At 33.0% G+C, this 15,237-nt stretch overlaps 1 protein-coding gene across 6 annotated transcripts in view; it reads left to right on the top strand.

Annotated features, from left to right (window-relative positions):
* The window catches only part of TRPC1 (transient receptor potential cation channel subfamily C member 1), a 71,503-nt gene that overhangs the window by 9,701 nt on the left and 46,565 nt on the right, over positions 1 to 15,237 (top strand). For 2 of the 6 annotated variants that reach the window (XM_045870067.3, XM_064586824.1), the window contains exons 2-4: positions 821 to 975; positions 7,284 to 7,385; positions 12,099 to 12,301. In XM_045870067.3, the coding sequence (XP_045726023.1) occupies positions 821 to 975; positions 7,284 to 7,385; positions 12,099 to 12,301 (460 nt within the window). The remainder of the gene's footprint in view (positions 1 to 820; positions 976 to 7,283; positions 7,386 to 12,098; positions 12,302 to 15,237) is intronic. The other 4 variants (XM_045870068.3, XM_064586829.1, XM_064586831.1 and 1 more) reach the window with 3 other exon arrangements.

Below are 15,237 nucleotides of genomic sequence, written 5' to 3'. Positions count from 1 at the left end.
TACTTATTCTCATTTTCCCCTAACGGTCAATTGTTTTGATGTAGACAGAATGGAGTTAGGCAGAAGGTAATCTGCATGCTCCTGAGAGGTGAAACTTCACTTTGAAATATTCTCACTTGAGCCTTTACCATCATTAATCCTAGTTCTGCCTTAGAGTTTTATTAGCTGAATATTCCCTGGCCATGTAAACAGGTTCATTAATGAGAGAAGGGGTGCATGCGTGTGTGTGTGTGTGTGTGTGTGTGTGTGTGTGTGTGTGTGTGGAGAGTGGGGAGGAAAGGAATTTCTGGCATCCTTCCCATTTACTATGCATATCCACTAGCATATATACATTCATACTGCTTTTCCAAACTAGCTTTTCCCCTGTAAAACCACTTCTTAATATCCTCTGCTTGTTTTTAGATCTTATTTTTAACCATTATTATGTGCCAGTAAATGTGTTTATGTATTTGAGGTGTAAAACTTAAATCCTTTATGCTTCTTAGGTTTTTCTAGTTTCCAGTCTGTACTTATGGACATTATTGCTTTAAATATCTTCTAAAAGTTTCTCTCCTTATAATCAGTCAGTTGTGAATTTTAAACTAACAACTTTTATTTCAACTGCACATTTAAAATTTTTTCTTTTTGCTTGCAGCTGATGTACATACTGTTTTATCAGGATAAGGTTTTCAGCAAGGAAATGTTCATATTTTCTTTGCACATTTCCATATACAAAAATGAGTTTAGGTTTTTAAATTTTAAATCAACAGGCTAAGTTTTTACAGTTATTCTTATCTAATATGTCTTGGATATTTAATTATGTTTGTATATTGTTATTTAGGTGACTATTATATGGTTAAAAAGATTTTGGAGGAAAACAATTCAGGTGACTTGAACATAAATTGCGTAGATGTGCTTGGGAGAAATGCTGTTACCATAACTATTGAAAACGAAAACTTGGATATACTGCAGCTTCTTTTGGACTACGGTTGTCAGGTACAAGGCTAGATAATTCTACCAGTAGCTTCTAAATACTGTTAGATATGCCATGTTTTCTTCTTTCTTTCTAGTTTCCTTTCATCCCCCCTTTCTTCCTTCTTTCCTTCCTTTGTTTTTTTCATTCTTATCTTTCTTTCACCCTTTATTTTGTCTTGAACCACTAAAAGTTTTAAAAACAAAACAAAAAAACCTTTTTTAAAAGTATATTTTGACTTGATTTATCTTTTCCCTCCAAATTTTTACTTCCCCCCCTTATATGTTTTATAACATTTCACAGAGGTAAATTATCATGATTTATTAAAGATGACTTTGTTTTTATTACTTATGTTATTACTATTTGTTATATATCTAAAAATAGTACAAGTGTTCTGAAGTGTCAGGGGAACAGGTTGTTCTGTGGCTCATGTAATTTACAAACATAAGAACAAAATGCTCCTGACTCACAATGCAATTTTCAATTTGATTTTGATTTTCTCCTGTTAAATTTTATTAAGTTTTCCTTTTGTCTGAAGTTTAGTGTTTATAACTGAAGATGAACAAATTTCTTTTTTTAACTGGAAAATATAGACCTTTCTGTTTGTCTTTATATCTGTTCAGATAGAAAAGCAGGCATGCATATAAGTCTTAAAAGAATTCAGTCAAGAGATTCTGAAAGGAAATTTAATAATACTATTTTCCTTTTCTTTTGGGTTTGCTTATGATGGGAGCACATGAATCCTGGCACTTTTTTTTTTCTTTCAAATAGTATGATTACTCTGTTGTAGCTTCAAATTAATGAGACTTTTTTTTTTTTTTTTGAGTGGCATCAGGAAGCACTCACAGAAGATTTTTAAGATATAAGTAGGTTAGTTCTATGTGCATTTTTATTGTATGTACATATATATATGCATTGCAATATATGGTACGGTCTGTATGTGTACAAAGAGTAGAAAAAGAAATTGCCTTCCCAGCAATTTCAGTTACCCAGAACACCACTGAGAATCAGAAAGTAACAAAAAACATCTCTGAGCAGTAGCTGCCATGAAGTTTTCCATTTATAAACTTTAGTCATAGGAGTATGAAAGCCCTCCTTCAACTTTAACAAACTTCAGTAGTTAGTCTTTAATGCATAGAGAATTAGAGGGGCAACAGAAGGGGCATGAGGGCTGCAGTGAAACAAAATGGGGCACAGTACCTCTGACTCTCTTTAATAAAGAGTTCAACAGCATTACATATCTGATAATCTCTAAGGAGTTGTATGTTAGAATGGTAATTAATGTTTACAACAATGGCCAGAGTAAGTAAGTAAAAGTTAAATTATATTCAGTACCTATTGTTTTAGAAGATAGAAGAATATGTATAGTACTTCTGAAAGTAGAAAACTTCCATCAAAATAGTTTAAATTTCAAAGTTAAACACTTAAAGGCATAAGCTTCAGTTACCTAGAAAATAAGGTTATAAAGAAAGACCCTGATGATTCTGGATAAATGAAGTATTATGGTATAATTGTCATTTTTGTCTTTTTACGTATATGATCCTATGTATATATTAATTCTGCAGTATACATGGTTCTTTCACATGGTTCCTGATCGTATTTGAACATCATAGCCAACCTATATAGATATTACATTTTATAGATCAGAAAACTGAGGCTCATAGACTTTAATGAATTGCTCAAAGTTCTGAAATAAGTGAGGGCAGAGCTAAGATATGAACCTGGTCTTCTGACTGCAAATCCCATGCTCTTTCCAGGTCACTGTGTTCTGTTTCAGGTTACCTCTGTCTTACCTATCAATCAACAGATGTCCAAGGCCTTCCATTGGGTGTGATTGTGGAAATGAATAAATAAAACATGAATTCCATACTAAAGGATATTAAAACTAACTGGATAATGAAAGTATAGTTGACCCTTTAACAATACAGATTTGAACTGCATGGATCTACATATATATGGATTTTTTACAGTATAGGACTGTAAATATTTTCTCTTCCTTAATGATTTTCTTAATATTCTTTTCTCCAGATTATTTTTAGAATGTAGTATATAATACATGTAACATACAAAATATGTGTTAATTGACTATGTTATAGGTAAGGCTTTGGTCAATAGGAGGCTATTAGTAGTTGAGTTTGGGGGGAGTTAAAAATTATGTGCAGATTTTCAATTATGTGGGGGGGTGAGCACCTCTAACTCTTGCATTGTTTAAGGGTCAACTGTGTACATACAAGTTTCAAATCAATTAAATAATGCAGACGTGTATTTGATAAGTGCTGAGTGGTAATAATACTTGACCCTTGTATGTTACTTTGAGGTTACAAAGTGCTGTCATGTACTTTATCTTATATTATACTAGTGGTTCTTGACTGAACAATTTTGCTCCCCAGGGGACATTTGATAATGTCTGGAAACATTTTTGGTTTCACAATTGAGGGATGGATCACTACTGGCATCTAGTGAGTAGAAGCTAGGTATGCTGCTTAAACATCCTACAGTGCCCTAGACGACCTCTACAACAAAGAATTACCTGGCCCCAAATGTCAATAATGTCACTGTTGAGAAACCATGTTTTATACTTAAACTTTTGTGCTTTACAATAGATATTTTGGAAACATAGAAAAGAGGTCACTGTAGATTGAGCTAATCAAGGTTTCATGGAACAGTGTCAGTTGAGCTCAGCCTTCAAACATTAATAATTGTCAATATTTTTATAGTGATACTGTGTGCCAGGTACCTTAAATATATTCACTTCCTTAGTCCTCACAACCTATGAGATAGGTACTATTATTATTTCCATATTATGGAGGAGAAAATCAAGGTACAAAAAGTTTAGGTAACTTGCCCAAAGACACTCCACAAATGGCCCAGCTGGAATTAGAACTCAGATTCTGGCTCCAGAGTCCATGTTTTTACCTACTACCCAAAACTACTCTCAAAAATATGTAGATTGCTCCAGAACAGGGGATGTGGGGAAAGATGTTAACAAAGACATGTGCAATGTATATTTTTGAGAAAATGAATTGACTTAGCCTTTTGAACAAAATATTTCGGTTGGATAGTAGTGGGAAATATCTGGAAAAATAACAAACAAAACAAATGAAAAGGGCCAGAATGCCAGGCTAAGGAATTTGGGTTTATAGAAAATGGGTTCATTAAATGATTTTTGAGAAAGGATGTGTTGTGTCCAGTGGTATTTTGGGAAAAGTATTTTAGTGGCTGTGTTCAGTATAGATTGAAAAATGGAAAGTGGAGAAGGCTATAGCTTGGGTGAGCAGTTTTTATAGTAATCCAGGTCTGAAGAAGTTGAAGCCTGAACTAGATACTAGCTGTAAGGATAGGAGAAAAAATGGCAGATGTGAAAGATGTTATAAAGGAAGAATTGATAGAACTTAGTATTTAAATTTGGAGGGGAGAATTGAAAAGGAGACCAAGATGATTTGGAAATGTTAAACATAGGTGGCTGGGAGAAGGATAAAAGAAACACAGGAAGTTAAGAAGTCAAGATTGGGGCAGAGAAATGTGAATTTGGATTTTAGCCTTGTTTATTTTGGGCATATCAAGCAGTCTCCAATGGACAGTTACAGATAGAAATTGCATCTGTAGAGAGAGGTCAGGCTGGAGAGATACAGCAGTCATGGACATGGGATGATCACCTGCATCATGAAAGTGGATGAAATTACAGAGGAGAGCGAATGGCTGGTGCTGATTCTTTCTCAGGGAGCATCTACATTAATAAAGGCAATAGAAGGAAAATGTTCCATTAAAGGAGTTAGGATAGTGCAGCATTGTTAAAACCAAAGGAGCAGTTTTGATGTGTTGCTTAGAAATCAAAGAAAGTGAAGGGGTAGGAAGGGCCATTGGATTTTGAAACTGGCATCAATAGAGTTAGAGAAAATGATATGCATGATTTGAGAAGTTTGACAAAGTGAGAGGAAGAAAACTTGAGTGGTAAGAGAAAGACAGGATCAAGTCAAGGTAGCAAAGATTGAGGAAGTATTTCATATTTTGGGAGACAGAGGCTAGGACTGGTATCCTGTAAACGAAGGACCCAAGTTCCTGTAGAAGACAGAAAAGCATTAAATAGAATACCAAGGTGGAAAACTTAGCTTTGGAAAGGAAATAAGAAGCTTCTTACTCTGAGTCTAGAGAAAAGAGTATGAGATTTGTTGAAAAGACATTTTCTGAGGTGGGAAGGAATATAGTAAGCAACCTCATTAATACATAATAAGTATACATATTGAATAAATTTTAATAAGGGATGGTCAAATATTTGTGAGAAATTGGGAAACAAAACTAATGAGGACATTTTGTCCTATAGATATCTTAAAAATAATTTAAAACTTTTTTCATTCAGAACTTCCTTTGATTTATCAAATAACATATGATTTGTGCAGAATAAGTTAATGGTAACTCCTTATTTACATGACTTTTTTACACAAATATTTTTATACCTGAAGCTTATCCTTTTAAGCATTGAGAGATTTAACATGAATCTTTCTTTATTCTTCACTAAATAGTGTATCTGAATATAATTTAACTTTATCATCGTAAGTGGGAATCATTGAAAATATAATTGTTTTACTTTGCTTTGTATAATCTGAAACTATTAACATGTTTGTCCTTATATTAAATGGCTTCTGACTACTCTGTATTGATAGTTGTTTTCTATAGTGGTAATTATCTTTTCAGTAGTCAGCTTTTAGCAATTTTTTCTTCATTTCTTTCTATTTTGTTAGTTTTTATCTAGCTGTTTCCTTATTCAGTAAAGATCTGAAGAATACTTGGGGAAAGCAAGTTATCCTTCATTTGTAGACAACTCTTAGTGTCATTGAGACAATTCCTTCTGGGAAATAATGCCCGTGAAGTTAGTTTGTTGACAGCTCAATATAGTTTTTTTGGAAATTTGCAGTTGGATCCATGGCTGTGTTTCAGATGGTTGGAGCTGATTGGTGTTTTGACTTGGAGAGCAGTAGCATTACTATATAGTTAGCTTTATAGGTTAAAATTTATCATAAATGAAATGTTTAGTAGTAATGAGCACATAATTCTTTTTGTTTGCTTCACTTGACCAAGTATGGTAAAAATTGAATAAAAATGTTTGCAAAGCAGAAGAATAATGATGCTAGATTTAAAGAATAGGATACAACCCAGTGAACCTTGAAAGTTTTAAGGAATAAAAAATTAAATTTCTCATTGGGATGGGGAGTTTTTCCTGTGGAAATACATAGGCAGTTCCTAATGGTTGAATGTGGCCCCCAGTTCTTTGGGGTGATATATTCCTATTTTTAGGTATCCAGGTAAAGTCTATCGTTTTTAGTCCTATTTTTGACATCTAGATAAAGTTTATGGAAGGTTTATTCTTTTCAGCTCCAAGAATACTAAAGATCTGATATAGTTTCATTTTCAAGAGAGAGAATGTTGATGTAAATGGTTGTTAAAGATTATAACAGTTTTTAAAATGTACAGATTGAAAATAATCAGGGCACTTTCTTAGATTAAATCATTATTTATCCCCATGTTTCCCTTCTGCCTTTATGGTTTTCCTTAAAACAAAACAGAATAGAACAAAACAAAAAGAAACCCAAAAACCCGATGTCACAGTTGCCAAGTATGGACTGTAGACTTTGTTACAGAGTGTTGGAAAGTCCCGAATGCTCAGCTTCTATTTACTTTTTCCTCCCATCAAAGTTGGAGTTTCAAAATGAACAGTAGTTTGGGAATAAAACTATAAAGGCACTTCTCCCTCTTTTCTCCAAGAACATTGGCAGCCTAGTTTTTTGCAGCTTTTACTTCATAAGATTGCTAATATTGTCAAATTTGTAACACTTCAGTTAGCCATGTAGGTTTTAAAGTTGATACCAGAGGGCTCCCCTTATCCTCATGGTTGCATTGATGATCATTTTTACTAGAATGAACATAATCCTTTACCAGTAGTAATAGTTCTTGACAATTTCTTTAATAGATCTGGAATGTTAAGATTCTTTTTGGTTCAAAGTTCACAAGTAAAGGTCTTGAAAAAAATTTTCAACTTTGAATACTCCATGGATCAGCACTGTTCCATTAATAAACCCTTCTAGCAAGCATTTTTTTTTTTTTTTACCAGTTTATGCAGTGAAATCAGCACAGAAATTTGTGTGTGTTATGGTACACAAAAGTATTGCTAAGGCAAGCAAATGTACTCTTTGGACAGTAAACTTTTAAAAATTTAGTATTATTGTACATAATACAGCTTAAATTTAAAGATAGTTTTATTTAAGAATTACTAAAAATAAATAGTTTACCTTTTTATCCTCCATTTTCATTTTTAACCTTTTTTTTTTTTTTAAAGTCCGCAGATGCACTTTTGGTGGCAATCGACTCTGAAGTAGTGGGAGCTGTTGATATACTACTTAATCATCGACCAAAACGATCATCAAGACCAACTATAGTAGTTAGTACTCTTAAATATTTATTAATTTGGATTTTTAAACCAAAATAGATCTCCTGCCCATTCCCACTTTTTTCTTCCCCCAAATTTATTTTGTTTTAAAGAAATGGATTTTTTTACTCTGTAAAATATTGCCTTAAAGTAAGTAGATACTTGCAGGAATAATTAATTTTGCTTTCAGGAAACCTTTTTAAAATTAGTGGTATTTCCATAATCTTGTCAGTGTGGACCAATATTTTTAGTTTTGGACATTCTATAGATTAGGTTGAAAATACAGATTAGTTTCCAGATGGATTTAACAATTAAATATAAACAGTGAAACCATAAAACTGGAAGAAAATGTAGGTGAATATTTAACTGATTATGAGTGGAAAGACTTTCTAATCATAAAAAGCAATGGCACAGCCTTTGGCTGTATAGAAGTTAAATTTCTGGAATTCAGATATAGAGTAAAATTTAGAAAGCAGTTGGATAACTGGCAAAGATATTTTCAAAATATATCACAAATTCATAATCTTAATAATTGACAAATTGATGAAAAACACCAAGATCAGAGAAGGACATGAAAAAAATCTCAGAACAGAAAATATAAGATATTAAAACTTACTACTAATAAGATATGAAATACTAATTTTTGCTTATCAAATTAGCAAAGATTATTTTATTTCTTTGTTTAAATTTTAGTTAACCTACAGTGCAATTTGGTTTCAGGAGTAGAATTCAGTAACTCATCACTTACATACAACACCCAGTGTTCATCACAAGTGCCCTCCTTAATACCCATCACCCATTTAGCCCACCCCCAGCCACCTCTTTCCATCAACCCTTAGTTTGTTCTCTGTCATTAAGAATCTCTTATGATTCATTTCCCTCTCTCCTTTTCTTCCCCCACTTCCCATACTTTCATCTGTTTTTAAATTCCATATATGAGTGAAATCAAATGGTATTTGTCTTTTTCTGACTAATTTCACTTAATATAATATATTAAAATAATATACTCTAGCTCCATCCATATCATTGCAAATGGCAAGATTTCATTCTTTTTGATGGCTGAGTAATATTCCATTATATATATGTATCTTCTTTATCCATTCATTAGTCGATGGACATTTGGGCTCTCCATAGTTTGGCTATTGTTGATAATGCAAATTAGTAAAGATTTTTAAAAATAATTATCATTGATGGCAAGGGAGTGGTACAGTCTAATACAAATTGGTGGCGAGGGTATTTTGGAAAGCAGTTTGGCAGAGTATATCATAAATAAGAAAGATGTTCATATTCTTTAATCTAGTGTTTCCCCTTCTAGGAACTGGTCAGAAATGGAGAAGAATGTTAATTGTGATCTTACTTGTAGCAATGAAAAAACCATGTGACCCAATTTAAACATCCCCAAATAAAAGATTGGAAATAATAAAAATTACATACATATTAAAATGGTATTTTTAAAAGAATATTTAGGAACCTGAATAAATATGACATAGGAAGTGAAAAAAATGGGAATAGTAAACTGGACATATAATATGATCCAAGGTTAAAAAGATGCACAGACAAAGAACTCTATGGAAATGTAGCAAAATGTTACCTAACAGCAGTCATCTCATTGCTAAATTAAGGATATTTTTTTCTTACTCTTTTTATTTTTCTTTATTGCTTTTGTAATTAAGAAGACAGTCACTAATGATCAAATAAATTCTACTTAAAAATTTTTTTTTAAAGATTTTATTTATTTGACAGAGAGAGACACAGCGAGAGAGGGAACACAAGCAGGGGGAGTGGGAGAGGGAGAAGCAGGCTTCCCGCTGAGCAGGGAGCCCTATGCAGGGCTCGATCCCAGGACCCTGGGATCATGACCTGAGCCGAAGGCAGATGCTTAATGACTGAGCCACCCAGGCGCCCCAAATAAATTCTACTTTAAAATGAGATATTTGTTATATATCAAAATTTAAAAATTATAACATTCATTATTGGTGAGGATGTAGTGAAACAAGCAGTTTTTAAATAATTGCTGGTAGTGTAAACTGGCTATCTTCTGAAGAAAAATATTGTTTTAAGATAGAATTATAAATTGGTTGTGGATTATCTGCCATTATCTGAGAACAATGAGAAGCTCTGCTAAATTGCATACTTTACCATATATTAACTGAAATCTTTTACTTTCATTTAGGTATTACAAAGTTTCTGTAAGCATGACTTTCTCCAGAGGATAGTACCAACTAGTTTAAGTGGTGATAAGAAACCAAAAAGAACAGAGGAAAAAAAGGCTAAGAATATAGCGCCTGTCCAAATGATCAGAAATGTGTAGAATCCTATTCGATTTTCTGTCATCTGTCTTGCAGTCACTGTTATATTTCGGTATACTTATTCCACCTTGTAGCCCCTTTTTACCCGTTTACTTTCTTGGCAGGGAGGGTGGGGTGTGGTATGCCAGGGTATCGGAGCAACCGACTGACATTATTTCATCACCATTAGCACCACCAGTCAACTCTTGCGTTGTAAGGCTCTTGCAGTCTTCATCCCTCAGCCAAAGAACACTTTGTACTTCATCTCTAACAAAAAGGGTTATCATCCTTTGCTTGAGTATTTCTAGTGACAGTAAGATCACATTTTAACAGCCCTAATACTTCTTGACAGGCAATGTCAAATATTTTTATATACTTTTTTTTTTTTACCATTTCAGTGAATTTATTCTGTATTCTTAGCTTATCAAACTTGTCTTTTGATAAATATTGATTTTTTAAATACAGATGGGTTTTTTTGATAGTATGTAGATTATATGAGCAATGAAATAATGCATTTCAATCTTCTAATGATGTTTTTCATGTAGTCAAGTATATTTTATAGGAAAAATGAAGACATTATTTAAATACAATTTTCTTCTCTTTATAACCAGTAATAAGGGGAGAAAGGGCTAAATATTTAGATTTCTTTGTTATTTTTAAATAAATTCATTAATTTGAAGTTTCCAATAAATAAATGGGAAGTATATAAAGAAACTATTCATAAAAGAAGGGGAAAAAAGCTAAGTATGTCAGAAAATATTAAAACTTAGCTAGTAAAGGAAAGGAAAGTAATATTTCATGATAGTTTTTTTCACTCATAAATTGGGAATGACCATGCCTAGTGCTGGTGAGTAAACCTTGAGTGTGAAATGGGTACATTCCTGTATTATTGGAAATATAAACTATGGAAAGAACTTTAGTAATATATATCAAAAGCTTCAAAACTGTTCATGGCCTTTAGACCTATTATTGCACTTCAGGGGTTCTGTGGTTAAGGAGTTTATCCTAAATTTCAAAAAAGCTGTATTCATAAAGATGTTTGTGGTAGTGTTATTTAAATAAGCAAAACAAAATATCTTGAACATAGGTCTATGAATTTTCTTAAATTACATGCTAGTTCTATACATGAATTTTATTTCCCAGAAATTCTGGGCTATAGTTTTATGAAATTATTAGAAGGATCCTTGAATTTCAAAATATTAAGGACCATTGTTTTTAATCATTGATGCCAAATCACTTATGCCAAAGATGTCCTTAAAAGGTGGTATAATAGAAAAAGGACTAGAAGGAGATACTGTAAAATGTATTTTGCATAGTAGGAATATGGGAATTTTTATTCTTCTATCTGCTTTTCTGTATTTTTCAGATATTTTATAGTATATGTGTACTACTTTTATAATGTTAATAAAAATTACCCAAAAAACCCTGTGAACTTGATAAGCTTATACAATGGAATCAAACAGCTGTCAGGAAAACCCGTGTGAAAAAGTGAGAAGTATTGGGAAGAATATGCAATAGTCATACGATATGCAATAGTCATACAATAATCAACCTTTTTATTTAACCCTGACTCTTTATTTACTAATGTTTCTTTCCTCATGTCATGCCATCACCAGGCCCATGAGCCCATGTAGGGAAAGCAGCTCAGGCTCTGGTGTAATACGGACCTGAGTTCTGATCTGCATTTTGCCACTCTGTTGTGTAGCTTGGGCACATTAACTTCTCTGAGCCTCAGTTTCTTCATGGGGATTATAATGCTTAATTTTGCAGACTATTGTGGGGATTAAATGAAATCATAAATGTAAGGTGTCTAACAGTCCCAGGACTCATTAATAATAGTTACCATTGTTAATGTTCTTGTGCATTTGTAACGGGAAATAGTATAGGTAATGATTGAGAATGTGTAAAGAATTACATAAAATGAAGAGTGCTTCCTATTTACTTATCCCTTTTAGGCAACTTCATTGCTATTAATGTGGCAAGGTTTGCCATAAAGGTGGAATTTTTAAGTTTTTCTCATGCATTTGTACTCTGCCTATTTTTAACATTTCTGTTTTTCCCTTTATATTCTTTTTCTAAGATTCTTGTTCTTTATCCTTGTCATGCATGTTTCCATAATCTTGTGAAAATTAAACACTTTTTTCTGAAGTATTTTTCTAGGTATCCTCACTTCTTCTTTGTTAGGAAAACAGAACTCTAGTTGTATGAATATGTTCTATTGAAGATTTTTGTCTGTCATGATTATATGGCATTTATTAATTAAAATTGAGTTTCAGGTTTCAAAAAAAATTTAGTCCTGGTAAAATGTTTATCATTTTTAAAAATAATTATTGTGTTCTTTGTGACTTCTGATTTTTTTTTCATTTCATTTTCAGATAAATATGTTGTTTTGAAGTCACAAATAATAATTTTGGACATTTATATAAATATTTTTCAGAAACTAATGGAGCGAATTCAGAATCCTGAGTATTCAACAACTATGGATGTTGCACCTGTCATTTTAGCTGCTCATCGTAACAACTATGAAATTCTTACAATGCTGTTAAAACAGGATGTATCTTTACCCAAGCCCCATGCAGTTGGCTGTGAATGCACACTGTGTTCTGCAAAGAACAAAAAGGACAGTCTCCGACATTCCAGGTTAGAAAATTAAGGTTTTGATAAATAGGTGTGCGATTTAGTAAGGTATATGTCAGTGAAATTTTTGTTCTTTTTCTTTCTATGCAGCTTTTAAGAAATATGGTACTGGAATGGCTTATGAAAGCTAAACATCTAGTTCCTTTGCTTAATAAGAGTTTTACATCTTTTAGAAATGTTTACTAAATGATGCATAGGAAAAGCCTTCAAATTATGAATAGGGTTTACCTCATGCTTCTGCTGGTGGGGCTTAGAGACATTATTTACTTTTTAAAAGCAGAGTTTATTAGCCTAAGAGAATTTCCAAATAGTAGAAGGGGTGGAGATACCCCTTCTTATCTTATTTATAAGGAAATAAAACGTGTTTTCTGTCTCACTAAATACTTAACTTGTTATGCCTCTTACTTCCCCTTTCACACAATATTTAAATCTTTTTCTCTTCCCTTTCTCCCCAGTCCAAATATTAACAACAACTGAGGAGAAAATGAGTGAGAAAGTATCCCATCTTGGATGGGTTGAGCAAGAGCACACATATGGGCATGTTGTATAAGGTTCTGGGCTACACTTGAGAATCTAATTTTCAGCATAAGTCTTTATATATATATATATTATCTATGTAGTAATCAAATACAGTTGAGATTATATCAATATAACATTTACTATGGGAAATATGGTCTGGAAGTCCTAAGCAGCCCATTGACAAACTGTTTTTATAGTACGTGAAATTAGCCTTATAGCTGCAAGCTAGTCACCCTCACTCCTTCCTTATCTTAAGGACAGATCTTTGGTGGATTGACAGATAGTCACAGATCCATAAATTGAGAAAGTCTCCTGGGAATCAGTTTAATGTTTATTTGTAGAGGTTGAACTGGAAAGTTTTTCTATTTTCAGGTTTATTTACAGTGAGATCTATTTTTTTTTTAATAAGATCTGGTTGATAGCTATGATTATATCATATAATGACTAGCAGAAATGATCTTTAAAGCTTCTTCTAGTTTTAAAATCCTTTATTAATATTAAATATAAATATTTCCAAATTGTATGCTTATTAAATATGTGTGTAGTTGAAACAGCTGAGGTTGTAGGAATTGGGGCTGGAGAGAACACTAAGCCTGGCTTGGTTTCAGGTGGGGGAAAAAGCTTTGTTCTGAAAGCTTTTAGAGGAGCTGTGGCTTGAGCTTGGTCTTTAGGTATGAATAACAATAAAAAGAGGGGCCCTGGGTGGCTCAGTTGGTTAAGCTCTGACTCTTGATTTTGGTGCAGGTCATGATTTCAGGGTCATGAGATTGAGCCCCTTGTTGGCTCTGTGCTCAGTGGGGAGTCTGCTTGAAATTCTCTCTTTTCCTCCCCCTCTCCCCCACTCCTCCTCAAATAAATTAATAAATAAAATCTTTAAAAAAAATAAAAACGTTTTATGCAGAAAGTATAGTATGTGATTGTGGTTTATTTAGGGAACTCCGAATGATGTGGTGTATTTACAGAAAAGTTTGAGAGAGTTTGTTATTGATATTTGGGAAAACAGTTATAGCGAGTGTCAAAATGCCCTGACTACAAGTCATTTCTAGGAATTGCTAAGTAGAGTTGCTGAAGAAAAGGAGGCTAACAAAATGAGTAAAAAGAGATACGGGTAAAGGTTTTGGTGAAGTTGAAGGGCCAATATACTGGCAATAAGAAAATGAGGCAATCTGTATTTACAAAGTTACTGGTTTTTAAATTTTAGAGATGCTGAAGTTCCAGGTGATGATAAGGTGTAGGGGCAATAATTTTATTTTATTATCATTATTTTTTATTTATTTTTAAAGATTTTATTTATTTGAGAGAGAGAGCACAAGCAGCGGGTAGAGGGGGGACAGAGGAAGAGGGAGAAGCAGACTCTCTGCTGAGCAGGGAGCCCAATGCGGGACTTGATCCCAAACATCAAAGGCAGATGTTTGACTGAGCCACCCAGGCACCCCTTAGGGGGGATAATTTTAAACGGGGTAGGGAAGGGTAATGGACCATTGCAGTTTAGAAAAACATTTTCAGTAATATAATTGCTGTGATTTGGTTTTAGTCTCAATTATTTGATGTGTTGTGAAATTTCAAATAACTTTAAAGAAATGTTTGCAATCTTTATTATCTATCAAGGAAATGTTTGCAATCTTTATTATCTATCAAGGAAAGGCAAAGTTTTTTAAAAGTTGAGAAATGCTTTGTTTAAACTGCACAGTGATTTTTATAGTTTTGAGTTTGAATGCCTGTAAGCCTAAAGTATATTCAACTTTACTCCTATTATTACCCACTTCACCCTTGAAAGCAATTGAATTTGTACAACTTGGCTAGAAGAGTAGGATTTGGCATTGAGAAAATCAGTGAACTATGAGGCTCTAGTAATACTAGTTTGAAAACTATTTATTTTAACTACACAAGTAATATGTGAATAAATCCTCAAATCTGTGTAAAAATTCTAACTTTAATTTTGAGCAGATGTCCTTTGACCAATCTCAATTCTCCTCCTGTCTCTGGATCTAACTAGTATGATCAGCTTGAGGTTCTATATTCTGCTCAATGACTAGAATTCTAATTGGTTAGAAATGTGACTCTTAACTGTGGTGTTAGATTGGAAGCTAGTCTCCATCAATGACCATCTGTTACATGTTGAAATTAGAAATTCCCTCTCCTGATTTCTGTCTATGCAGATTCCATTAAAATTTCCTCTCCTATTTCATTAATTTTGCCTAATATTAATCTTGTCTCATCTACTCCATTCTTATTGTTGTCCAAATATTTAGGTTGAACCATATGAAATTACTCACTGTCTTAAAAGTATTTTGGACAATGTAGAATTTCATATTCCCATATTCTTCTTGGTGTGGATGAACACCAGAAAGTTATGTAGAATATAATCTCATAACTCTACAGGCCTCAAAAAAGTTTGTGTTTGTGGGTGCCTGGGTGGC

Source organism: Mirounga angustirostris, unplaced genomic scaffold (genome assembly GCF_029215605.1).
Source record: "Mirounga angustirostris isolate CCGP_5_RB_7025 unplaced genomic scaffold, mMirAng1.0.hap1 SCAF_1, whole genome shotgun sequence".
NCBI classification, from domain to species: Eukaryota; Metazoa; Chordata; class Mammalia; order Carnivora; family Phocidae; genus Mirounga; species Mirounga angustirostris.
The sequence above is the reverse complement of the archived record's forward strand: the minus strand, read 5'-3'. Positions and strand labels throughout refer to the sequence as shown.